Genomic DNA, 12038 nt, shown 5'->3' with positions numbered 1-12038 from the left:
CCCTCACCCCCCCCAACCCGCTGGGGTTGGGGTGCCACCCCCCCCCCCGCCACTCCTCTGTGCCGCCAGGTCCCCAAGAAGCTGGTGAACTCGGTGACGAGCTGCGCCGACGACGCGCTGGCGGGGCTGGTGGCCTGTAACCCCGGCCTCCGGCTCCTGCAGGGACACCGGGTGGTCCTTCGCGCCGATTTGGTGGCCATCCGGGGACGGGTGGCCCTTCTTTCCGGAGGGGGCTCCGGCCACGAGCCCGCTCATGCAGGTAAGACCACGACCACCACCACCACGGGCTGGCTGGCCCCGGCACAGCCCCGTCCACCCCGTCCCGCTCCGCAGGGTACATCGGGAAGGGCATGCTGACCGGCGTGGTGGCCGGTGCCATCTTCACCTCTCCGGCCGTGGGCAGCATCCTGGCAGCCATCAGGGCGGTGACGCAGGCTGGCGCAGGTAGGGTGACACGATGGGGCGCAGGTTGGGGCTTCACACCCCCCACCCCCGTCCCCAACCACGCCTTCACCCCGTACCTTGCCGTGTGTGTGTGTCCCCCCCCGAAGCTGGGACCCTCTTGATCGTGAAGAACTACACCGGGGACCGGCTCAACTTCGGGCTGGCGCTGGAGCGGGCGCGGGCGGAGGGGGCCGACGTGCGGATGGTGGTGGTGGGGGACGACAGCGCCTTCGCCGCCCCCAAAAAAGCCGGGCGCCGCGGGCTCTGCGGCACCGTCCTCATCCACAAGGTCTGTTAGGGGTGCTGCTGGGCACCCCCCTCCCCCCTCACCGCATCCCGGCGGGGATTGGGGGAGGGGGGGGGGGGGGGGGGGGGAGGTTTGGGGGGGGATTGGGGCCCGGTGGTCCCTCACCCGCTGCCGCCCTTGGCAGGTGGCGGGGGCGCTGGCCGAGGCGGGGGCGAGCTTGGACGAGGTCGTCGAGAAGGTCTCGGCGGCCTCCAAAGCCATGGGTACGTGGGGGGGACCCCCCCGGGGCGGGGGGGGGGGGGGGGCTGGTGCTCCTGGTGGGGTTGCCACACCTTGTCCCTCAGCCCTGTCGTCCCCCCTGCCTTGTCCCTCTTGGTAGTTTTACACCCCCGGGGGGCAAAGCAGAGCCCCCCCCCCCATGTCGTCCCCCCCCCTCCAGGCTTCACCCCATCTTTCCTCCCCACGCAGGTACCCTGGGGCTCAGCCTGTCCCCTTGCAGCGTCCCGGGGTCCAAGCCCACCTTCCACCTGGCTGACGACGAGATGGAGCTGGGCCTGGGTGAGGAGCTTCCCCCCCACCCCCCCTGTCACCCCGTGTCGTGACCCCCCCTGTCACCCCGTGTCGTGTCCCCCCCGCCCCGTCGTGTCCCCTGGTCCCCCACGGGGCAAGCGGGAGCCACCCGCGGCACGGGGTGATGCTGCCCCGTCTCCGCAGGGATCCACGGCGAGGCGGGTGTGCGCAGGATGAAGGTGAGCGGCGGCCCTGCCGTCCCCTCCCTCTCCCCCCGTGTCCCCCACCCCCCCCCACCCCGGCTCTACCCTCACAGCCCCCTCATTTCCCACCCTCCCCCACCCACCCCCCAGGTGCTGCCGGCGGACGAGGCGGTGGAGACGATGCTGGCCCACATGACGGACCCCTCCAACGCCTCCCACTTGCCCCTGAGCCCCGGTGAGCCCTTCACACCCCCCCCCCCCACACACACACACCCCCTACCCTACCCCCAGACCCCCTGGGCAGGGGGCTCATGCTGCCCCCTACCCCGCAGGAGCCTCCGTGGTGCTGGTGGTGAACAACCTGGGCGGGCTGTCCTGCCTGGAGCTGGCCATCGTGGCCGGCGCGGCTGTGCGCTGCCTGGGTGAGTACAGAGGAAGAGGAGGGGAGGGGGGGGGTGTCTTGGGGTGTCATTCCCTAGCCTCTGGCCCTTCTGCTTCTGGGGACCCCTCCCGCAACACCCCCTGGTCGCTCACGGACCGCCCCCGCGCCCCTGCCCGCAGAGAGCCGAGGCGTCCGCGTCGCCCGGGCCTTGGTGGGTTCCTTCATGACGGCGCTGGAGATGGCCGGGGTCTCCCTCACCCTCCTGCTGGCGGATGAGGAGCTCGTGGGGCTCATCGGTGAGTGTCCCCCCGGCGGGGACGCGGCATGGGATTTTGGGGGGGGGGGGGGCGAGGGAGGCACAGGGGTCCCCAGGCGCTGAGTGATGAGGACACAAGGTCAGTTTGGGGGGGGGGGGGGGGCGCGTCCTGAGGCGCCCCGGAGCTGGATCCGGCGAGTCCTGGTGAGCCGGCACTCGCCTCCCTCGCCCCTCCTGCCGCTCCAGATGCCGAAACTACGGCCATGGCTTGGCCCAACCTGGCCGCGGCGCCTGCGACGAGCCAGAGACGGGAGGTGCCAGCACCGGAGGGCCCGGGGACCGCACAGCATGAGACCACCACAGGTACGAGCCACCCTGGGGAGCTCGAGTCGTCCGTCCCCCCCCCCCCCCCCCAGGAGCTGTCACCTCCCCGTGCCTCAGTTTCCCTGTGTCGTGTTCCCGCCGCCCCAGGGATGGGCAGGGGTGACGTCTTCTCCTCGCAGGGCCCGGCTCAGCGCGGGCGCAGCTGGTGCTGGGGAGGGTGTGCAGCACCCTGCTCGACATGCAGGATGAGCTCAACGAGCTGGACCGCGAAGCGGGCGACGGCGACTGCGGCCACACGCATGCCCGGGCGGCCCGAGGTGGGTGACGGGGAGGGCTGGGGGACAGGGACACAGCGTGGAGGGAGAGGGTACCCCAACCCTCACCTCCCAGGAGCGGCGACTTCGCTGGGACACCCCTTCTCAAGGCGTGGGGGGATCCCCGAGCTGTTCTCTGCAGCTGGGGAGCAGCATCTGCCCCCTGAGCTGCCCCTTCCTGGGGGACAGCGTGTGTGTCGTCGTCCCCCCAGCCATCCCTTCCTCAGGGACAGCATCCCCACACCCTGGGAGCCACGGCCCCGAAATGTCCCTGCGTCCCGTGGTGGCAGCTGCTCCAAGGCGTGGGGAGGGTGTCCCTGCTTGGCCCCAAGAGGGGCAGCGGGCCCTTGGGGCAGTTAGGGACCCCCAGAGGAGACAGGGGTCCTCGGGGCCCAGCGGGTCACACCCCCCCCCCCAGCCCCCATGGGGCCAAGGGAAGCTTCCCAGCCTGTTGTCCCCTTCCTTGTCCCCGCAGCCATCCAGGAGTGGGTGCACACCCAGCCCCCGCCGGCAGCCCCAGCCCAGCTCCTCTCCGCCCTGGCCGACCTGCTGCTGGAGAAGATGGGGGGCTCCTCCGGCGTGGTGAGTGCCGGGGCAGAAGGAAGGGGTGAGGGTCCCCCTTGTTAGGGACCCTGGCTGTGCCCCCCACGGCAGGAGGTGACGGACCCCCGGTGTCCCGGCAGCTCTACGGGCTGTTCCTGACGGCGGCCGCCCGACCCTTGCTCGACCGCGGCGACCTCCCGGCGTGGGCCGACGCCGTGGATGCCGGCATCGAAGCCATGCAGCGGTGAGTGCCGGGGCGGGGGGGGGGGGGGTTGGGGGACCCCAGGGCACCTCCGCGGGACACCCCCCCCCCCCCCAATCCCTCTGCAGGATCCTGCCAACCCCCCCCTCCCCGCCCCTCTGCATCCCGCACAGGTACGGAGGAGCCGCGCCGGGCGACAGGACGATGGTGAGTGCCGGGGGCTGGGGGACAGCGGGGCAGAGCCACCTCGCCGCCCCCAAACACCACGGGGGCTGCCGGCTTGACCGCGGCGCTGGCTCTCAGCCCCCCCCCCCCCTTCCCCGTTTCTCCCAGTTGGACTCGCTGTGCGCGGCGGCACAGGCTCTGCGCGCCCTTCGCCAGCCCGGTGCCGACCCGCTGCCGGTGCTTGCCGCCGCCGTGCGGGTACGTGGCGAGGGGAACGCGGCAAGCAGAGCCCGGGGGCGGGCAGCCCCCAAACCGGGCAGCCCCTAAACCCGGGCGGGCGAGGGAATGGGGTGGGAATCACCGCGCTGGGCTGGCCCCAGGGGGGTCCCAGCCGTAAACTAACCGTACCCCGGTTTTCCCCCCGCTTCGGTAGAGCGCGGAGGCCGCGGCGGAGGCCACCAGGCACATGGAGGCCGGGGCGGGCAGAGCCAGCTACATCGCCTCGGCCCGGCTGCTGCAGCCCGACCCGGGGGCGGTGGCGGTGGCGGGGGTGCTGCGGGCCGTGCTGGAGGGGCTGCGGAGCTGAGGGGCTGCCGGCCCTCGGCCACCCCTCCCCAGCTCCAGCAGGGGGGGATTTGGCAACGGCCCCCCCCCCAATAAACCTTTGTGTTCCCCTCAAGCTGGTCTCTGTGTGGGATGGTGGGGATTGGGGCTGGCAGGGAAGCGCCTGGCTCCTCCAGGATGTGTCCCCAGGGCAAGGGGGGACAGGAGCAGAGAGGCAGCGGGGTCCTGTGCTCCGGCGTGTGACTGCTGGGGAGGAAGGAAGCTGCCAGGCCAGCCATGAGACCTCCCCACCGGCTGCTGGGAGGGGAAACCACAGGGCTCACATGGCCCCAGGCACGGGGCCTCGGGGAAATGGCCAAAGAAGAACCAAGGGCCGGGGCAGAGCCTGCCCTGCGGCAGGGGGGGCGCCCCAAGCCGGGGCCAAGGGCCTGGCGCCAGCAGGGGGACACCCAAGCTGCCAGCGAGGACCCCGGAGGGGACACAGCCCCCCCCCCCCCCCTCCCCAGGCAGCGTGGCTTGGTTTGGCCAGCACCACGACCTGCTCCCCGGGCACCCACCTTGGCACCTGGGGTGTCGTGTTCCCCCCCACCCCTTGTCCCCAAGGAGGCGGGTGCAGGAGCGCTGCAGAAGCCAACGGGTTTATTACGTGTCCCCGAGGGTCCCAGGAGGTTGTTGGGCTGGTCCCGCACCCGCAGGGCAGTGGCACCAGCACCCCGAGGGAGGTGTGAGGGTCCCTTCCATCCCTGCTGCCCTGATCTGGACACACACCCCCCCCCCCCAAGCGCAGGAGCTGATCCCAGGGCAGGGGGGCCAGGCACGTGGGTGCTCCTCCGGCAGCTCCTGACCCAACGAGGCTCTGCCCGCTCCAGGGACGGGCACTGCGGGGGCTTCGAGGGCAGCCAGTTTGGCACCACCCGAGGTGTGGGGCATGAGAAACCAGCTGGCCCCGCCAGGAGCTGCCCCCCGGAGGCATGAGGATGCAGGCAGGAGGCCAGTGGCAGACCACAAAGGAGGCAAAGAGATTTTCCCCCCCCCCCCTGCCCCCTCCACGCTGCCAGCACCAGCTCTGCCCTGCAGGGAGCTGAGCCCCTTCCTCCCACAGGCAGACGGACGCGGGCAGGGAAGCCGAGCGTGGGGCTGCCGGGGCAGGCAGGGAAGCGCCGGGGGTCGGAGAGCTCGGAGCTGGCGGCCCCGGGAGGGCAGGACCAGACCACGGCTGCCACGCAGGCCTCAGCGCTCGGCGGTGAGCAGGGGCTGGGCAGAGGGGAGAGCAGGGGTGAGCCCCAGGGGCTGTGGCAGGAGGCAGGTCGCCCCTCTTGGCTCCCCCAAAGCCACCCTGTGACCCGCAGCGGAGCTGGTACCTGGCAAGAATCCGGGGAGTCGGCGTCGGGGCGCTTCCAGCTCGGCCTGGCCAAAGCACCCAGCACCAGCACCCCGAAAAGGACGATGAGGAGCCCCAGCGTGTTGGCAAAGACAGCCTCGGCGGGCAGGCGCTTGTACTCCATCGTCCCGTTCTTCCTGGGGAGAAAAGGAGCCGGGAGCTCGTCCTGGATGTGCCCAGCCTTCCCCAAAGCCCACCCGAGCCCTGCAGCAGAGGGAGCTGCGCAGGTTACCCACGCACCTGACGGGAGGGGGATCACTCGCTTCCCTCTGCTGCCCCACTTCTGGCACCGAGAGACAACAAAGAGCCCAAAATCCCCCCCCTCCCCTACTCCAAGCCTCCCCCCCTGCCGGGGTTCTCCCCACCCCAGCCGTGACTCTCACAGGCTGAAGAAAAGCTTCTCGTTGATGCCCGACACGCAGGAAGCCACGGAGAGCAGGAGGATGGTGGAGCCGAAGAAGATGTGGACGGGTTTGTAGAGGGCCCGGAGCCAGGCGGGAGCCCAGGGCAGCAGGAAGGCGCTGAAGCCGGCCAGCCACTGCAGGAAGGCGAGGGGAGGGTGAGGGGGGGCATGGTTTGAGGGGAATTGAGGCGCAGAGCAGGGGGCTGGGGCAGCACCTGTCATAATCCGAGCTGAATTTTGAATAGCTAGTTCACTTTTCATGGATCATTAATTGTTTTGAATGAACAACTAACGCTTTGTATTAATGTCCTGATTCGATCCGTTTACACCGTGGTAAGAAACGCACAATCCTGATTCAATCCGTTTACGTTACAGTAAGAAACCCCCCAAACCTCCCTGATGCTCAGGGGCAGCAGCTGCTGCCTTGTGAAAACGGCCAAAGAGCTGCCAGGGTGCGGAGCGCGGAGCGGGGAGGCAGGGGGGGCAGGGACGAGGGGTGAAACGGGACATTCTCAGCTCGTTCTCTGATGGGATGGAACCCCAGAAACAAAGGGGGGGGTTGCTGGGAAGACCCTCCCCTCCTCCCCGTCCTCATTTGTACAGCGGGGGTTTTGATCAGTAAAATAACTAATGATTATGTTGGTGTGGGAATATTAACGAAGTTAGTTAATAGGGTGGAGCAATCAGTGCGAATGTCAACGTGAACAGCAGGCAGAACACGCACGCTGGCGTTAAAATGGGTTAAAAACCACGACTTTGCAGCAAAAGGGTATAAAACGCCGAGGTTTTGGCGTAACCCCGAAGCCCCTCAGGAGGAGCCACCCCCCGCGCTCCCCAGCGCTGCCGGAACGAAGCGCCGGCTTCTCCGCCGCGGTGCCGGTCGGTCCGCCCTGATGGGGACCCCCCCCTTCCCCCAGCACACCCACCTGGCAGGAGAAGAGCAGCACGGTGGCCAGCCCCAGCCAGCTGTGCAGCGAGTACATGTTGGGCGTCCCGTGGGCGTTGTGGAAGCGAAAGACGGCCGCCAGCCCCAGCACGGCCACGCCGAAGGCCGCCAGGGCCAGGAGGCCGTGCAGCACCTTCCAGGGGAGCTTAGGCCCGCGCCAGGCGGGGGGCAGGCGGTACACCAGGGTTGCTGTGGAGTTGGGGGGGGGGGAGAAGGTCAGTAGGAGCCGTGGGGAGGGGGGGGGGCCGGGGCCGCGCGCCCACGCGCCGCTCACCTGCGCCGTAGAGCACCACCATGCCCGTCACCATCAGCACCGGGTGCCAGTTGAAGGTGCGGGCGCCGCCGTCCCAGGCGAAGCCGCCGCGCCAGTACTGGCACCAGGCGGTGACGAAGGCCACGCAGACGAAGCCGAGGCAGCCCAGGAGGAGGCAGAAAGGGAGGAAAGGCAGCTCCAACATCGCGGCGGCGGGACGGTGGCACCTCAGGGAAGGAGGAGACGCCCGCTCAGCCTTCGCCGGGGCTCTCCCTTGCGGGTGGACAACCCCAAGGAGGAGCCAGACAGATGGAAAAAAAGGGGAAGCAGGCACCCCCCCCGAGGAGGGGGGAGGTGGCCGTGGCTCAGCCAGCACTGGGGAGGTGCAGGGGGGAGAAGCTGAGCCCAGATCGCTGGGTCGCACCCCACTGCGTCACCCCCGGGGTGTGCCCAGGGGACAGCAGCCATGGCTCCCCCAAAAGCCTGGGCCCCACAGCTCCCCCAAATCCACAGGGGGGGCCAAGTATCTCCTGTAACCCTGCACACGCCCCCCAGCAACCACAGCCCCCCTACATTGTCCCCAAGAACCCACTGATCAAACCCCCTTCCTCTCCCACGCACCTACTCGTTCCATCCCCTCAGCACCCCCAAACCTGCCCCCCAGCCCCCCTTCCGCCTCCCCCAGTGGCACCTGTGCTCCCTCTCACCCCCCCCTCAGCACCCTGTGCCCCCTCCCCCTCCAGCTGCACCCCCAGCACAAGGCTCACCCCAGTTGGGTGTGAGGGGCCACTCCTGTATCACCCCCCGCCCCACGACCTGGACCCTGACAGCCCCAGCACCCACGTTTCCCCCCCACCGCCCGCCCGCTCTGCACCCCCAGGATCCCCCCTCGCCCCACCTGCTCCACAGGGGTCGGGGTGGGGGGACCCACAGGCAAGAGCCCCACAACCCTGCCTGGGCTGGGCAGCGGGACCCTCAGGGTGCTGCCCTCAGCCCCATGGGGGCTCGAGCAGATGCCTGGCAGGAGCGGGGCTGCGCTTGTTCGCCTGGTGATTTGCATCTGCCTCCAGAAATAGATATTTATGTCTCCTCCCGGGGTGGGGGATGGCCCTGTCCCCCCCCCCAGATCAGCTGCCCCATGGGACCGTAAGGCAGGAGGTGGGTGGGACGTGGCCCTGCTGCGGCACAGGCATCACGAGCTCAGCCACCCACTCGCTCCGAGGCCTTGCAAGGCTACCCTGGGCCTGGCCCCACAGCTTCCCCAAAGCCTGAGGCCCACGGCTGCCCTGGGCCTGGCCCCATGGCTCCCCCAAAAGCCTGGGCCCCACAGCTCCCCCAAAGCCCGGGGCCCACGGCTGCCCTGGGCCTGGCCCCATGGCTCCCCCAAAAGCCTGGGCCCCACAGCTCCCCCAAAGCCTGAGGCTCACGGCTGCCCTGGGCCTGGCCCCATGGCTCCCCCAAAAGCCTGGGCCCCACAGCTCCCCCAAAGCCTGAGGCTCACGGCTGCCCTGGGCCTGGCCCCATGGCTCCCCCAAAAGCCTGGGCCCCACAGCTCCCCCAAAGCCCGGGGCCCACGGCTGCCCTGGGCCTGGCCCCATGGCTCCCCCAAAAGCCTGGGCCCCACAGCTCCCCCAAAGCCCGAGGCCCACGGCTGCCCTGGGCCTGGCCCCATGGCTGCCCCAAAAGCCTGGGCCCCACAGCTCCCCCAAAGCCTAGGCCTCACGACTCCCCCCGGTCTGGTGACACAGGGCCTGGCCCCATGGTTCCCCCAAAGCCTGGGCCTCACGGCTGCCCCGGGTCTGGTGACACGGGGCCTGGCCCCACGGCTCCCACAACACCGGGAACACGGGGCCCAGCCCTACGGGCTTCCCCGAGCCTGGGGACACGGGGCCTGGCCCCGCGGCTCCTCCCGGCCCCGGGAACACGGAGCTGGCCCTACAGCTCCCCCAGCCCCGGGGACGTGGGGCTCGGCCTGCTCCTGGGGCCGTACCTCAGCCCCTCCCGCCGCCCGCCGGGCTCCGCCGCCCCCTCGGCCTCGCCGGGCGCCTCCATGTTAGAAGGCGCCGCTCTGGCCTCTCGCCTCGATGGTGGCTCCCCCCCCCCCCCGCCTCCCCAGCCCTCCCGGGCCCGCTGCCAGCGAGAGCGGCGGCCAGAGCGGCCCCCCACGCGGTTCCTCCAGCCGCGCACTTCCGCCTTCCCCCCCCCCCGCCCTCGGTGGCTGCGCCGTTGCCATGGAGACGGAAGATGGCGGCCGCAGGTCAGCGCTCGGCCGCTCCCGGGGGTGCGGAGGGTGGGACACGGCGGGGACCAGCGGCACCGGGCTGCACCGGGGGGGGGGGCACGGCGGCCTACCGGGGGGGGGGGCCCTGGGAGAGGGGGGGGGGGGGGGGGGGGGGCGGTGGCGCTGCGGCCTCTCTAGGGCCTGGGGTCGGGGGCCGCGTGGGGGAGACAAGAGGGGACCCGGGGGCCACGCAGGGAGAGGAGGGGCCCTGGGGGTGCGGGGAGCTGCCCCCTTTCCCCGCCATGTTCAACCCCGTGGCTCCCTCTTAGAGAAGGAGGGCCACTTGGCAGCCAGGACAGGGGAGACCCCCCATTCTGCTGGACCCCCCCCCCCATCTCCATCCCTCCGAGCACCTCCATACCTCCCTCTGGGTCGCGCCCCTCCTTCCCCAGGCCGGCTGGCAGCGGTGGGAGAAGAGGACAGGAGGGCTGTGCCTCCTCCCTTGGCCCCAGACACCGCCGCTGCGTCCTCGTCCCCTTCTCTGACCGGCTGCCCCAGGCGGGGTGCACGGTCCTGGGGTGGGGTGGGGCGAAGGAGGGCGATGCTGGCACACGGCGTGCCCAAACTTGCCCCCTCCTGTAGCGTGGCCGGCTCAGCACTGCCCACGGCAGCTTTAGGGTTCGCCTGGCGTGAGGGGTGTGAATAACCTGCTCCCCGGACCGGCTGGAACCTGGCAGGAGCTGCTCTTGGTCTGACTTTCCTTTGGGTTTTTCTGGCAGAGGAGGTTTGCGAGGCGCAGGGGACGGGGGGATGCGTCCCACCCTCCCAAACAAAACCTCTGCTCCCCCCCCCTTCCAGGTCCTGGCTGTAGGGAGAGGCGACGCTGAGCCCCTTCCCTCCGGATCATGAGCTGGCTCTGCTGCTGGGGATGCTGGGGCTGAGGGCTCCAACTCCTGGGGAAGGAAGATGCTCCAGACCAGCAACTACAGCCTGGTGCTGTTCTTGCAGTTCCTCCTGCTTTTCTACGACCTCTTTGTCAACTCCTTCTCGGAGCTGCTCCGGACGGCCCCCGCCGTCCAGCTCGTCCTCTTCATGTGAGCGCCGGCCGGGCGGGCGTAGCGGGTGGCGTGGCGGGACAGGAGGGGTTGGGGGTCTCACCGCGCCTCTCTCTCCCCTCCTACAGCATCCAGGACATCGCTATCCTCTTCAACGTCATCATTATCTTCCTCATGTTCTTCAACACCTTCGTCTTCCAAGCCGGGCTGGTCAACCTTCTCTTCCACAAGTTCAAGGGGACCATCCTGCTCTCGGGGGCCTACCTGGCGCTCAGCATCTCCTTCCACATCTGGGTGATGGTAGGCTGGGGCGGGCTCCTGAGGACAGGCAGCACGGGCAGCGGCTTGTCTGGCTTTGCTGGCCACAACCCCCCCCCCTGCTCCCTTCCTCTGGCGAGAAGGTGGCCACACTCTTACCACCACAGGGACAGTTCAGGGTCCCCCTGCAATTCCCTGTGCAACCCCCCCCGCCTCCCCCCCGTAAGCATCGGGCTGGAAGGGAGCTGCCCCATCCCAGCCCTTTCCCCAAGGGTCGCGACCTGCTGGAAAAAATCTTCTTTCCCCAGGGGAAACCTGGCAGCTCCAGCTCCGTGCTGGCACAGAAGCCCACGCTGGGGTAATCCCTGCTGAAGTCCGTGACAGCAGCTCCTGGTTTACCTGGGATTAATCCCCAGCAAACGCCAGCGCTCAGAGCCTGGGCGCAGCCCCCTCCCCGCTGGCATCCAGGGGTCTGACAGGGGTCCTGGCTCTGTCCAGGCAACATCTTCCCCTTCTCTCCCTGGACTAAACTCCCTCCTGTCCCCTTCCCCAGCCACCGGCCCCCACAGAGACACCCCACACGCCCTTCCCACCCTCCTCCACCGGGCTCTCATCCCCCCCCCCTCCAGCCTTTGAGCGAGGATCCGTCCCCATCCCTCTGCCCCGGGGCAAGGGGAGCCCTTTGAGCTGGGCCAGGGGCCACCAGGGTGCCCGAGCCCCCCCGCCCCGGTGCTGCCCACGCCATCCGGGCAGGGGATTGATGGGGATTTGCAGGGATCTGCAGTCTGAAGCTCAAATAGGTCCCGGCTCGCTGCTTAAATCCCCTGAGCTGCTTAACTTTTGGGGTGCGGGGCTGCCACACCCCACCCCACCCCCCCCCCCAACTCCTTCAACGAGCCGGCAGCGTCGCCCCTGCCCCCTACACAGCCTGGGGGGGGGGGGGGGGGGGCAGCAGCACACTGAGGGAGCCAGGGCCGCGGGGTGTCACCCCCCCCAACCTAACACAGGCGTTATTCCTGGCTCCTGTCTGTCTGTCTGTCCGTCTGTCTGTCTGCCTCAGAACCTGCGCTGGCGGGACTCCAACCGCTTCGTGTGGACCGAAGGCCTGCAGACCCTCTTCGTTTTCCAACGACTGGGTAAGAGCTCGTGGGTGCAGGGTCCCTGACGGGTTCCTACCCTTTTAGGGGGAGCCTGGGGGGGGAGGGGGTGTCCTCCCTCACCCCCCTCCTCCCTCCCGCAGCGGCTGTGCTCTACTGTTACTTCTACAAGAGGACGGCGGTGCACCTGGGCGACCCCCTCTTCTACCAGGACTCGCTCTGGCTGCGCAAGGAGTTCGCGCATTTCCGCGGCTGATGGCTCCCCTCGGG

At 69.6% G+C, this 12038-nt stretch overlaps 3 protein-coding genes across 3 annotated transcripts; 2 read left to right on the top strand and 1 right to left on the bottom strand.

Annotated features, from left to right (window-relative positions):
• The first annotated feature begins 333 nt into the window (after positions 1-333).
• On the top strand, positions 334-4176 carry TKFC (triokinase and FMN cyclase). The gene is made up of 15 exons (XM_086472189.1): positions 334-444; positions 552-733; positions 876-954; positions 1160-1249; positions 1406-1440; positions 1555-1639; positions 1737-1826; positions 1966-2082; positions 2289-2405; positions 2546-2683; positions 3156-3262; positions 3364-3467; positions 3599-3632; positions 3759-3848; positions 4024-4176. The coding sequence occupies exons 1-15, from the start codon at positions 351-353 to the stop codon at positions 4174-4176; spliced, it is 1515 nt and encodes a 504-aa protein (XP_086328315.1). The 5' UTR covers positions 334-350.
• A 1208-nt stretch (positions 4177-5384) lies between these two features.
• On the bottom strand, positions 5385-9189 carry CYB561A3 (cytochrome b561 family member A3). The gene is made up of 6 exons (XM_086472383.1): positions 9128-9189; positions 7159-7364; positions 6865-7073; positions 5919-6073; positions 5516-5672; positions 5385-5408 (listed from the first exon to the last, which is right to left on the bottom strand). The coding sequence occupies exons 1-6, from the start codon at positions 9187-9189 to the stop codon at positions 5385-5387; spliced, it is 813 nt and encodes a 270-aa protein (XP_086328509.1).
• A 1135-nt stretch (positions 9190-10324) lies between these two features.
• On the top strand, positions 10325-12024 carry TMEM138 (transmembrane protein 138). Its single transcript, XM_086472289.1, has 4 exons — positions 10325-10452; positions 10542-10713; positions 11732-11807; positions 11912-12024. Exons 1-4 carry the CDS (start codon positions 10325-10327, stop codon positions 12022-12024), a joined length of 489 nt encoding a protein of 162 aa, XP_086328415.1.
• The last annotated feature ends 14 nt before the right edge of the window (positions 12025-12038 follow it).

This window comes from Leptosomus discolor, chromosome 12, assembly GCF_034619465.1.
Source record: "Leptosomus discolor isolate bLepDis1 chromosome 12, bLepDis1.hap2, whole genome shotgun sequence".
Classification (NCBI taxonomy): domain Eukaryota; kingdom Metazoa; phylum Chordata; class Aves; order Leptosomiformes; family Leptosomidae; genus Leptosomus; species Leptosomus discolor.
Note: the sequence above shows the minus strand (reverse complement) of the source record. Positions and strands in the feature narration are given on the sequence as shown.